This window comes from Tupaia chinensis, unplaced genomic scaffold (assembly GCF_000334495.1).
Source record: "Tupaia chinensis unplaced genomic scaffold, TupChi_1.0 Scaffold145093_1, whole genome shotgun sequence".
Taxonomy (NCBI): Eukaryota; Metazoa; Chordata; class Mammalia; order Scandentia; family Tupaiidae; genus Tupaia; species Tupaia belangeri.
In genome coordinates, this window is record NW_006204954.1 from 167,753 (window position 1) to 181,050 (window position 13,298).

The window sequence follows — 13,298 nt, forward strand, 5'->3', positions numbered from 1 at the left end:
TGGGCTCTCTTTACTGAATCTGGGAACCTGCATTTTATTTATTCACTTTTTTAGAGACAGGGTCTTGCTATGTTGCCCATGCTGGCCTTGAGCTCACAATCTTCCTACCTCAGCCTCCCCAGTCGCTGGGATTACAGGCATTTTTGTTATTGTTGTTATTTGTTTTTAGTCTTGCTAGAGGGTGTGTGTAGTCCCTGGAGATAGAGAGAGGGAAAGTAAGAAAGCACTCTCTCCATGGGGGATGGTTACACCGCAATCCCTTTTTCATTTCTCCTTTTGAGATTTTGGGCATGCTTACGCATGTACACGTACCTGGTGTGTTTTCAAGCTGCCAGGTCTGGGACTTGAATTGCATAGATGGCCATGTGGAATCCAGCCACCTTAGCCACCATGCTACCAGCTGGCCCAGGATAACAGGTGTTGTCAACAAGATCCACCAAGGTTTAGATGAAGTGAGACAAGAACCCCATTTGCTGGACTTCGGAATTCTGCTATCTAATCCAAACCCACTGCTGTTGAAACCTGCCTGTGGGCAGCTCATTTACCTCTTTATTCTCATCTGTAAAGCCAGTCAATTAGACTTACCATCTCTGAGGGCCCTCAAGCCCTAGCAAGGCTATGATGGCCCCCAGATGTGAAAGAAATGCCATTTCAGCTAAACACTTATTCTTTACATTAGGTCTTGCTTTTGCGGTCCTTGAGTCACTGTCTTTTTATCACCTTCTAAAAAGACAGCTTCTGTCAGTTCAGTTTCTGGGAGCAGTCTGAGAGGAGGAATTCTGAAACTGACATCTATGTTCCTTTGGGGGACTTTTCTCATGCAAAGAAGAAAGCCTCCAGCCATCCTGAGAGGCATGCATACATGCGGTGAGACCTGCTGGACTGGAAAATACCACCCATCCTGATAAACAGGTTCCAAGTCCTACTGCAAATTTCCATTTGAGCAGCTGAGAAACTCAATAGGAGGTCTTTACACTGGTTGAACTTGAAGAGTAAGAGCTGGATTTTCTGGAGAATTTCTTGGAGGTGAGGGAAACTTGCATTCGGTTTACAGTGCGGACGCTTCGGCAGAGGAGAGCGTTCTTTGCATGGTCCCTGAAATCCTGTGAGACAAAGTAATAGACAAAGGGGTCGATGCAGCTGTTGAGGGTGGAGAGGCAGAGGGCTACGATGTACAGTGGGTAGACGTAGCTCTCTTTCTGGCTTTTAATCAGGAAATAATGCACCACAAGCAGGAGGTTACTAGGAGTGAAGCAGACCAAGTACATGACCAGGACGGTGACAATGAGTTTGATGGCTCGCCGTCTTTTTTTCCCCGAGTTCTCATCCATAGCAGAAGATCGCAGCGTTCTGATCATCAACACGTAGGCAGAAGCTGTGAGGAAGGCTGGAAACAGAAAGACGCCAATGGCCAGGGAGAGGAAATAATTGAACATGTCCCCAACTAACAGCTCCTCAGGCAAAACGTCATGACAGGTCGTGATGTTCAGGTTTGAGATGTAGGTGGTTTGCTTCATGACATACAAAGGGATGGTAACCAGCAGAATCAGCAGCCAGATTCCCAGGGAGACACCGATGGCAATGTTTGCCTTCTTCTGGGGGTGCACCATGGGGTTCACGATAGCCCAATACCTCTGCACGCTGAGGCAGGTCATGAAAAGAATGGAACAGTACATGTTGCCATAGAAAAAGCCAATGAGCACCTTGCAGAGAGCTTCCCCGTACGTCCAGTTATTGCCGTGTATGTGATAGGCAATCTTCAAGGGGAACCAGATGACAGAGAGGAGGTCTGCCAAGGCCAGATTGGCCATGTAAATCACAGCGGGGTGCTTCTTCTTTGTTCGGAAAAAAAAGACCCACAGGGCCATGCCATTACTTGGCAAACCAACCGCAAATACAATTGTGTAGACAATTGGGAGAAAGACTGTAGTCAGCTTTCCAGTAAGAACGGACACAGAAAATTCATCCACTTTAAAGGCTGGTTCAATTGCAACTCCTTTTTCGGTGGTGTCTGGTGTATCATCAATCTTATCGCGTGCATCATCGTGTTTACCAATAAGACTTCTTCCTTTAGAGGGTCTACTGGTTCCTGGGCAAGAAAGACAGGGAAGGGTCATTGCAGAAATAAACGTTTCAGTAGTAAAGCTGGTCTGTTCAAATGAGAGTATTGTTTTTTTAAGCTGTTTTTTTTTGTTTTTTTTTTTTTTCCTTTCATGAGAACCAGATGAGAAAGAGAAAAGGAAGAGAGAGAGATAAATGCCATCGACATCATAATCCAACCGTACACCACAAGCCTTCCTGGTCAGGCGGAATCACAGGCGCATACACCTAGAGTGTACAGGTCCATGTGGGGATCAAACCTGCAACCTTTCATATGGATCTAATATCACGGGGCAACAGTTAACTGCTGCACCACTTAGCCGGCCCTGAAAAGTACTTCCAATGAAAACATAAAAATACTATTAGACTTTTTTTATTATTATTATTATTTTAAAGGTTGTTTTCATTGTTTATTTTTATTTCACTTATTTATTCATTTATTTATTTTAATTTGACCAGAGAGGGCCAGAGTGAGAGAGAGGAAAAGTGAGAAAGCAAGCCACAGGTCTAGGATTTGAACAGTAGTTAGCTATGTGGGAGTCCTGCACCCTTAGCCACTATGAACACCTGCCAGCCCCAAAATACTACTAGTTTTACACAAAGTGCTTATAGGGGATTTTTGGAGGGGTGATAGGCTTATTAGGATTATCTTACAAGATGTCTCATAAAACAGCAAGCCCAGGGTCAGCAGGTGGTGTGGTGGTTAGGGACTCTGGTCTCCCACATGGCTGGCCATGGTTCAAGTCCCAGACCTGGAGGCTTGCTTTCTCACTTTCCCTCTCTCTCTCTCTCTTACTCTGTCTCTCTCTGGTCAAATTTAAATAAATAAATAAATAAATAAAGTTAAATTAAAAAAATAATTCTTAACAACAACAACAAAAAAGACAGCAAGCCCTACCCTAGTACTAGTTTTCTAATTTCTTACTTTATAATGACTATCAATCTCACTCTGACCTCAGCGAGGATCTAGCCTGGCCAGTCAGTCTTACTCTACCCAAGAGCTTGGCATAGGGACATTCCCAGGATCATGAGGGAGATTCCCTCTCTACCAGAACAGTCTCGATAACAGGTAGGGATTCCCCTGTTTCCATAATGGCTTCCTGGAGACCTTCCCAAGGAGGCAGGCAAGCCTGTTGGCCTCCAGGCCCTGAATAGGTGAGTGTCCTGATGAGAAGTCTCTGTTCTGACGTTCAAGCAGGTAACATGACAAGCCTTCAAAGCTTACTCCCTAGCCCCCATATTATGAATTTAGTTATAAAAATTATAAACAAATAAGGGGCTGACAGGTGGCGTGGTGATTAAGGGCGCTGGACTCCCACATGGCCGACCACGGTTCGAATCCTGGACCTGGAGGCTTGCTTTCTCCCTTTCTCTTTCTCTCTCTCTCTCTCTGGTCAAATTAAAATAAATAAATAAAAGCTAAAAGAGAAAATAATTCTGAAAAGGTTTTTTAAAATTTATAAACAAATAAATGGCATATGGCATATCCACCCTACATCCTGCCACCAAGCGTTCATGGGCCCGCAGGAAAAAATGAGGAACAATTTGAGGATACTGAAGACTTTTACTTTCATTCTGGGGAACAGTAGCCTTTTCCAGGCAGAGAAGACAGGGCAACCTGCACCTCCGTGCCCCAGGGAGAACGTTAAACATTTCATGAGTTTAACTAATACTGTGTACACTTGGTTACCACTTTTTCTTTTATCTTGTATTCAGCAGGCTTATTCCCTTCTTAAGGCTTTCTTATTTAGGACTAACAAGTGGTTATCATGGGTCAAGTATTGGAGGGTTCAGGGACCAATATTTCACTTTGTATTTGGTGCAGTGGGTTGAAAGGTAGCCCTCCAACCACGTTCTCATTCCCAGAACAGTTCCAGAAAATGAGACCACCTTGACACTATTACCTCCTGCCTCTTTTCTAATTGTTTTGAATTGCTAGAGGGTATATGCATTTGTCAGAGAGAAAGAGAGACAGAGAGAGAGAAGAGGGAACAAAAGCATCCTTCAATGGGGTGTTGTCACACCACAATCCCTGCTATTTCATTTCTCCATCCTGTCAGGATTTTGGACAGGCAAGTACACGTGCCTAGTTTATGTTTCAAACTGCTAGGGCCAGGATTCAAGCTGTAGTTGGCCAAGTGGGATTAAGCTCCCTCAGCCACTACAGTATGGGGCCAGCCCATAAACACAAACTCTTTTTTTTTTTGAGAGGTTTTTGCTATGGAGAGTGTGCGCTCGCCAGAAAGAGACAGAAAGCAAGAAATCACTACTCAGGGAGGATGGCCATGCTGCAATCCCTTCTCCTCCATTCTCCTCTCTGGATCTTGGGCACGCACGCACACATGCCTGGCGGCGTGAGTTTAAGCCACCAGGTCCCGGACACCAGTGACATAGCCATTACACTAACTGCTGGTTCCCCACCCAAACTCTTAATGAGGGCTTGCTATATGCTTGGCATTGCTTTCAGCACTTTACACATATGAACTTATTTCACATTCACAACAACCTTATCAGGTATTAAACGTCTAGGTAGGCAAATCCATAGGTAGAAAGTATTAGGTTGCTGGAAAAGTCATAACACATTTTTACATAGAAAAAATATATATAATGACTTTTTCGACAACCTAACGATTAGTGGTTGCCAAAGGCTGGGATGACAGATGGGCGGGTTCTTCGGGGTGAAGGAAATGTTCTAAAATTAATTATGATAATGTTCACATAGTTTGTGATTATATTGTAAGTCACTGAATTATATACCCTAAATGGGTAAATTATATGTTATGCAAATTGAGTGATATAAAAATCTTAATAAGGCTTTTAAAAAAATAACAGGGAGGGGCCAATAGATGGCATGGTGGTAGAGGTGCTGGATTTCCATGAAGTTAGTTGAAAGCAGGTCAAGTCTCAGACCTGGAGGCTTGCTTTCTCACTCTCTCTCGGCTCTGTCTTCCTCTGGTGAATTTAAAAAATAATAATAAAGGGGCTGGCAGGTGGTGTAGTGGTTAAGGGCACTGGACTCCCACATGCCAAACACAGTTTGAAACCCAGACCTGGCAGCTTGCTCTCTCACTTTCCCTCGCTCTCAACTCTGTCCCTCTCTGGTCAAACTAAAAAATAAGTAAATAAGTGGATAAATAAATAAAGTTAAAATGAAATCATTCTTTAAAATTAAATTAAATTAAATTAAATTAAATAATTCTAGAAAATAAATAACGGGGACCAATGAGAAGTGCGTTGGGATATAGATGGAACGGGATTAGTCAAGAATTAATAGTTACTGGGAACCAGCAGTTAGCGTAATGGCTATGTCGCTGGACTCCCATGTAGTTGACCGCGGTTCGCATCCCGGACCCGGTGGCTTAAAACTCACGCCGGGCGCGTGTGCGTGTGTGCCCAAGATCCCGAGAGGAGAATGGAGGAGAAGGGATTGCGGCGTGACCATCCCCCCTGGGGGGTGATTTCTCACTTTCTGTCTCTATGTCTCTCTCTGTCTGGCGAGCGCACGCGCCCTATAGCGAAAAAACTTTTCCAAAAAAAAAAGAATTAATAGTTACTGAAATTAAGTGGTGGGTTCATAGGATTTACTATGATAGTTTATGTTTATTTTACAATTTTTTTTCATAAAAACAAGCACATGCTAAGTCTGGAAGTTTTATTTAAAGAGATCAATCTGTTTTAAATAAGAATTTTGGGGTCAATCAGTAGCATAGTGGTTATGGTGCTGGACTCCCACATGGTGAACTGCAGATCGAGTTCCAGACCCAGTTGCTTGAAAATCACTTCAGGTGCCTGAGGAAGCCTTAACCACCATGCCACCTGCTGGCCCTACTGGGCCATTTTTTTATCATAGTAAACCCAAAATGTTAATCCCATTATCTATGGAAAAAGGAGCAGTTCCTGCCACAGTGGCATGCACTAACACCCTGTGTTGCATAGTCTGGCTACGTGGGAGGCCTGGGTTTCATTCCCGATCAGACCTAAAGGACAGGCACAGTGGTGTGTACCTACAATCCCAGCAGTTCAGGAAGTTGAGACAGGAGGATCGTGAGCTTGATGCTAACCTGGATAACACAGCAAGACCCTGTCTATACACAGCTGAGCAAGGTGGCATGAGCCTGTAGCTCCAGCTGTGAGGCTGTGGCGAACGCAACACAGCAATGCCCTGGTTTTCAAAAAATAGTTTAAATTTATAGCATTTCTACATTGAATAATAGTGCCTGGTTTTTATACACTGACCACGAACAGATTAGGTAAAAATAAGTAAGTAAATTTTAGGACAGTTATATACAATATGTTCCTTCTATTGCTATTATTTGTGCATAAGGAAGTCTAATTTAGAGTGGAGAGGGGAAAGAACAGAAGGGCTTCACCTTTTGAGACCCTTCTGATTTATACAATTTTGGAAAGTAAGGTGTGCAAAATTTTATATTAAGCAGCACTACTTGTTAGGTATACTTCTCTCATGACCACTCTTCCACCAAATAAAAACCAAGCACAAAATGTGCTTCATAGTGACATTTCAGTCAAAGATGGACTGCATATATGATGGGGTCTCGTAAGATTTTAATGGAGCGGAAAATGTTATCTCACCTAGTGACGTCATAGCCACCCTCACATCACAGCACAAAGTATCATTCACATGTTCCTGATGACGCTGGTGTAAAGAAACCTACTGACTAGGGTCAGCAGATGGCGTAGCAGTTACATTGTTGGATTCCCACATGGCTGACCATGGCTTGAGTCCCAGACCTGATGGCTTGAAACTCACACCGGGCACGTGTGCATGCACGCCCAAGATTACAGGAGGAGAATGGAGAAGGGACTACGGTGTAGCCATCCCTCAGGAGAGTGATTTCTCACTTTCCCTCTCACCATCTCTGTTTCTTTCTCTCTCTCCAGCAAGTGCACATACCCTAAGGCAAAAATCTCTGCCAAAAAAAAAAGAAGAAGAAACCTACTGACTGGGAGCCAGCAGGTGGCATGGTGGTTAAGGCACTGGGCTCCCACACAGCAGACCACAGTTCCAGGACCACAGTTCCAGTGTCTGACCTGGCAGCTTTTTCTCTCTGTGTCTCTCTCTGGTGAGCATGCGTGCCCTATAACAAACTTAATAATAATAATTGATTTTTTTTGGGGGGGGAGAGGTTTTTGCTATAGAGCGCGTGCGCTTGCCAGAAAGACAGAGAGATAGAAAGCGAGTATACCTAACCAGGTGGTCTGCCGACGCCACAATCCTTTCTCCTCCATTTTCCTCTCGGGATCTTGGGCACGCACGCACATGCACCCAGCATGAGTTTAAGCTACTGGGTCCAGGACTCAAACCGCGGTTGACTACATGGGAGTCCAGCAACATAGCCATTATGGTAACTGCTGGTCCCAATAATTAATAAAACTGAATAAATAATAAAAAAGAATCCTACTGACTACCAGGTGGTATAGCACGTACAATTACATATAAACCACTGCTACTAGTTCATGCACTTTCTATACTATACTATTTGTCATTGTTTTAGAGTGCGTTCCTTCTACCTATCAGAGGAAGGTTGCTGTGGACAGTGTGCCCTGTTACGCCGGCAGCAGCTCATACAGCTCCTGGGTACTGACTCTTGATTGCATCGTTTTCTCTTGTGCTTGATTTAATCCCATGTTTTTTGGTTCAGCATGCCCCTTCCAGTGGGTCAAATTATGAAGCTGAAAGACAGTGAGTGATCATCTTGGCCTTGTGTTTTCATTTTTAACAGAAAAACCTTAATGTTTTTAAAAATTTCCATTTAAAAATAGACGAAATGGAGCCAGCAGGAGGCAGGGAGTTTAGGGCAACTGAATCCCAAGTGAATGACTGCACACTGATTATATTCCAGACCCGGCAGCTTGAAAATGATGCCGGGTGTGTGTACATGCCTGCCCGAAACCCTGAGAAGAGAATGAAGAAGGAATAGCGGCATGGCCATCCTCCCGGGGGGGTGATTTTTCATTTCTCCTCTCTCCCTATCGTCCTCTGCATCTAGCAAATGCACATGCCCTATGAAGAACTACAAAGAAAAAGAAAAAAGAAAATGTTATAGAATAAGGATATAAATAAAAATATTTTTACAGCTGTATGATGTGTTTGTTTTAAGCTAAGAGTTAAAAAGTTTTAAAAGATTAAAAACGTTTATAAAGTAAAAAAAGTTACAGTAAGATAAGGTTAATTTATAATTTTTTTAAAGATGTATATACTTTTAATTATTATTATTATCATTTTAAAATTTGCTATGGGGTACATGGGCTCACCAGAGACTGAGAGAGACAGAACGTGAGAAAGCAAGCTGCCAGGTCCAGGACTCGAACTATGATCAGCCATGTGGGAGTCCAGTGCCTTTAACCACCACACCATCTGCTGGCCCCCAGGTTAATTTATAGTCAAAGAAAAATATGTTTATTAGGGCAGCCTAAGTTTACAGTGTTTATAAAGTATACAGTCGTGCACAGTAACGTCCTAGGCCCTCACGTTCACTCACCGCTCACTCACTGGCTGGAAGAACAACTTCCAGTCCTACAAGCTCTATGCATGGTTAAATGTCCTATGTAGATATACTATTTTTTATCACTTACACTGTATTTTTGCCTACCTTTTCCATGTCTAAATATGCTTACATATGCAAATACCTCTGTGTTCAGCTGCCTACAGGATTCAGTACGGTATGTGCGTTATAGGTGTCTAGCCTAGCCGCTACAGGCTATACCAGCGCCTACGCTTGCATTACACTCTACCATCGAGGTTTGTGTAAGTGCATATACTCCCACGACCGTGCAATCACCTGACAGTGCTCTTCTCAGAATGTCGCCCCATCGTTACAGGGCACGACTGAACCTTCTACCTCTTCTTCCCTGTTAGCCTCCCACCTCAAATGTTTTTCTTTGCTTTCAACCTTTGGGAGCACAGGCTGAAAAATTTTTTAAAAAAAGAAAAAATTCAATTGCTAGGTTTCCCTTTCTGTGGACACTTTTAGAACATTTTCATTAGAATTCTTTCAGGGAGAACTGCTTTTCTCAACACTTGCCCAGCTTATAAAACCATAAGAAAGTCAAATAGAAACTTCACTAAAACATCACCTATCAAGGTTAATTAGTAACTATAAGCCAAGCATGGGGACCATCTTCATTACAAAACACTGGAAATACCCCTCTGTCTATCAACAGAGGACTGATATAAAATTATGATACATCCACCTATAACATATTTTAGGGTTATTATAAATGTGGTGTTATTTTATTTATTTATTTATTTGTTTGTTTATTTGAGAGGTTTTGCTATAGGACGCGTGTGCTTGCTAGAAAGACAGAGAGAGACAGACAGAGAGACAGAAAGCTAAAAATCACCCCCTCAGAGGGATGGTCATGCCGAAATCCCTTCTCATCCAGTCTCCTCTGGGAATCTTGGGCATGCACGCACACACACACACCCAGCATGAGTTTACGCCACTGGGTCCAGGACTCGGTCAACCACATGGGAGTCCTGCGACATAGTCATTATGCCAACTGCTGGTCCCATTGTAAATGTTGCATATGGCACAAGCTCAGTGGCCTGGTGGTTAAGGGAGCAAGATCTCACATGCTGACCATAGGGTTAAAATCCTGGCCCCGGTGATTTTTAAAAAATGGTGGTATTTTGAGTCCTAGACCTGGTGGCTTCCAAATCATGCCAGGCATGTGTGTTCAAGGTTCCAGGAGGAGAATGGAGAAGAGGGAATTGCAGCATGGCCATGCCTCTCGGGGAGTGATTTTTTTCACTTTTTCCTCCATTGTCTCTCTCTGTCTCTCACTGGCGAGCAAACACACCCTACAGCAAAAAAAAAAAAAAAAAAAAAAGAAAGAAAAGAAAAGAAAAAAAAGAAAACATGCCAGTGCTTGTGCATGAGTGCCCAAGATCCCAACAGGATGGAGAGAAATGGAGGAGAAAGGACTGCAGTCGGACTACACATCACTGAGGGCTGCTTTCTCTCTCTTCCTCTCGCCCTGTCTCTCTCTGGTGAGTGTTCTCATCTGACAAAAACAAGGGAAAAAAAATATGTTTTATAGGTATTTCCCTAGTCCTGATCAGGTTGTAAAATCCTATACCTTTACAAAATGATTTTCTTACCTGTAATTACATATTTTATTCATTTATGGATAGTCAAAAGGGTGGGAAAGGGGAACCAGCAGTTGGCGTAATGGCTATGTCGCTGGACTCCCACGTAGTCGACCGCGGTTCGTGTCCTGGACCCGGTGGCTTAAAACTCACGCCGGGCGCGTGTGCGTGTGTGCCCAAGATCCCGAGAGGAGAATAGAGGAGAAGGGATTGTGGCGTGACCATCCCCCCTGGGGGGTGATTTCTCGCTTTCTGTCTCTATGTCTCTCTCTGTCTGTCTGGCGAGTGCACGCGCCCTACAGTGAAAATCTCTCCCCCCCCAAAAAAAAGGGGGTGGGAAAGTATATAAATGGATATTTTAGCAGTGGTTACTTTGGGTACTAAGGTTTGGGGTGATTTAATTAAATTCCTTCTTTTTTTTTATTGTTCTCCTTTAGTGACCACTTGATTACTTTATAATTAAAAAAACAATTATAAAGAACAGAAGACACAGTCACCAAAAGAAATGGAATGATTGGGCCACAGGAGATCTCTTAGGCCTGTGACATGGTATCAAGAATTAATGCTGATGGGGGACCAGCAGTTAGCGTAGTGGCTATGTCGCTGGACTCCCATGTAGTCGACCGCGGTTCGTGTCCCGGACCTGGTGGCTTAAAACCCATGCCGGGCGCGTGTGTGTGCGTGCCCAAGTTCCTGAGAGGAGAATGGAGGAGAAGGGATTGTGGCGTAGCCATCTCCCCTGGGGGGTGATTTCTCGCTTTCTGTCTCTCTGTCTTTCTGGCGAGATCACATGCCCTATAGCAAAAAAAAAAAGAAAAAACTGTCTCAAAAAAAAAAAAAAAAAAGAAATGCTGATGAAAGCTGACTTAAAGGCCATCCTGTCTCCATCCAGCCAAGTCACTCCGGGCAAGGCCCCTCAATCTATCCTTCATTTGCTATTTACTGACGCCTTTTAAATGACACTGTGCAAGATGTGATGGAGATGCTGGTAGGGTCCTTGAACTCCAGAAATTATGATCCAGCAGTAAGACAGGTCATATTACATGAATAATTATTGATTAAATTACGGAAAGAAAGAAAAATGAAGTGTTTATCTCTCCTTGCTCGCTCCCCAAATTAGTATCCACCATCTGTAAAATGAGAAGCCTGTTCTAGGCTGAGTTCCTTTCTCCAAAATGAGGTAGGTTTTGGGGGTGAAGTTTTGTGAAGAAAATCAAACCAGGTGTCTGTCAGGAGTGACCTGAGGAGCAGACAGAAGGACTGAGCTAAAAGGGAGTGAGCACACACCTAACCCAGTGGCAGAAACGGCCCCAGTGACGCCCTTCTTCCCAAATAATCTAACTCCCAGTCAGGAGCAAAGGGCTGTCTACCCACGTCTCCATCTACTCAATAAGCCTTTAGGACAGTTTCCCTGCAAAGGCCTAAGCGTGTGCAGGGTGGGGGCTGCGGAGGAGAACAGAGGTGCAATATTAAATGGCCCTGATTAACAAGTAAGCCGATTTTTCCTCACCCTTAACTCCATACTCTGGGGATCCGATGGCCACATCCCAGCCCCTCACTTTGCAAACAAGAACAAGGCAAATAACCAAGGTATGCGTCCTACAGAATCAGAAAAGTGTTGAATGATCTACATTTACATTAAATAAAAAAAAGTTTGCGCACACTAACTTTTGTGCCTGAATTGTAAGTTTCCAACTTCTAAAGACTTAGGCAAAAGGAAAGCTGTGTTAATCATGACTTTCATTAATGCCCAGAATAAATAAATAAATAAATAAATAAACTATGCTGCCCAGAGTAAATAAATAAATAAATAAATAAATGCCTTTAGCTTGATGCTGACTAATAAAAGGCATTGTACCATTGGTAGTTTTCAGACCAATATCAGAAGACCCCTTTCGGGCGGGCAGGTGGCCTGGTGGTTAAGAGCACTGGACTCCACATGGCCGGCCATGGTTTGACTATCAGACCTGGCGGTTTGCTTTCTCACTTTCTCTCTCTCTCTCTCTCTTGCTCTCGCTTTCTCGCTCTCGCTCTGTTTCTCTCTGGTCAAATAAAAATAAATAAATAAATAAAGTTGAATAAAATAACTCTTTAAAAAATAAAAAGGAAGACCCCTTTCCGTAACTTCAGAGGGAAATGAATCATATTCCTCTTTCTAATTCCAATTCAATGTGATTTGCTCTTTGACAGTGTCTGTAGAGGAAGGGGATAAAAAGTGAGAAATTGCCTTTTACAGCAGAACTGAAAATTTCACAAGGAAATGAAAACCTCCCTGTTAATGCTACCCAGGCTGCCCAAACAGCAGGGCTCCCATTAGCATCACAGTAGGGTGATCGCAGACCAGACATCCCCTTCCCCCCACGCAGGTTCGCAGAGGCCTGTTCAGTGTGACAGATCACACTCCGGGCAGGACAAATTCGAGCGCAAAAACTATTCAGTAGCACCCGGTACGCCTCCCTCGCCGTTGTTTCCAGGGCTGGCAGCCTCCTGCCTACAGACCTGGGCGGCCGCCAGTGTGCGTTCCGGGTGGCGAGTTAAAGCCCGGAACCCCAGGTCCAGAAGGTCACCTGTGGCATATAAGGCAAGGTACAAGGAGTTCCACTCATAAATCCACGTGACGCCCAACTGGCCTAAAACTCAAGACCGAGCACTCGTTACCAGGATAACCCATCAGGATCTGGCCCTGTCTTTCAGATCCAAACAGTTTACTATGGGTGCCAGGAGCTGTGGGGTCCGGGTAGGTCCTGAACGCTGGGGTCAGACCCCAAAGAAAGAATTCCAGTGGTTGGGTGGTGGTGCAAAGAGCGAAGTAGAAGGCTCCCAGGTCGGGGTCGCACCTGCTTCACCCTGCCCTAGGCAATCAATTCGCTAACTCCAGGGGCCTCGCGGGAGCCTAGAGGAAGTCACCAGGGCGTGTGAAAAGCTCCTAATGACTTAGTGTTTGCAAAGAAACCATCCCGGGGGAGGGGAGGCTGGGTCCGCTGGGTATCCTTCAGGCGTCGGCGCTGCCTGTTTCCCTCCCCAGGACCTGGGGACTGCAGGTGCCGGGCATGAGAGTCTCGGGTAAATGAGGGAAGTCTCCGCGGCA

At 44.2% G+C, this 13,298-nt stretch overlaps 1 protein-coding gene across 1 annotated transcript in view; it reads right to left on the reverse strand.

Moving 5' to 3' along the window:
• Nucleotides 1-338: 338 nt before the first annotated feature.
• F2RL1 (F2R like trypsin receptor 1) overlaps nucleotides 339-13,298 on the reverse strand; it is a 13,360-nt gene continuing 400 nt past the window's right edge. Inside the window, exon 2 of the mRNA XM_006167796.3 lies at nucleotides 339-2,089. Coding sequence (XP_006167858.1) covers nucleotides 957-2,089 — 1,133 coding nt within the window. The 3' untranslated portion in view covers nucleotides 339-956. The remainder of the gene's footprint in view (nucleotides 2,090-13,298) is intronic.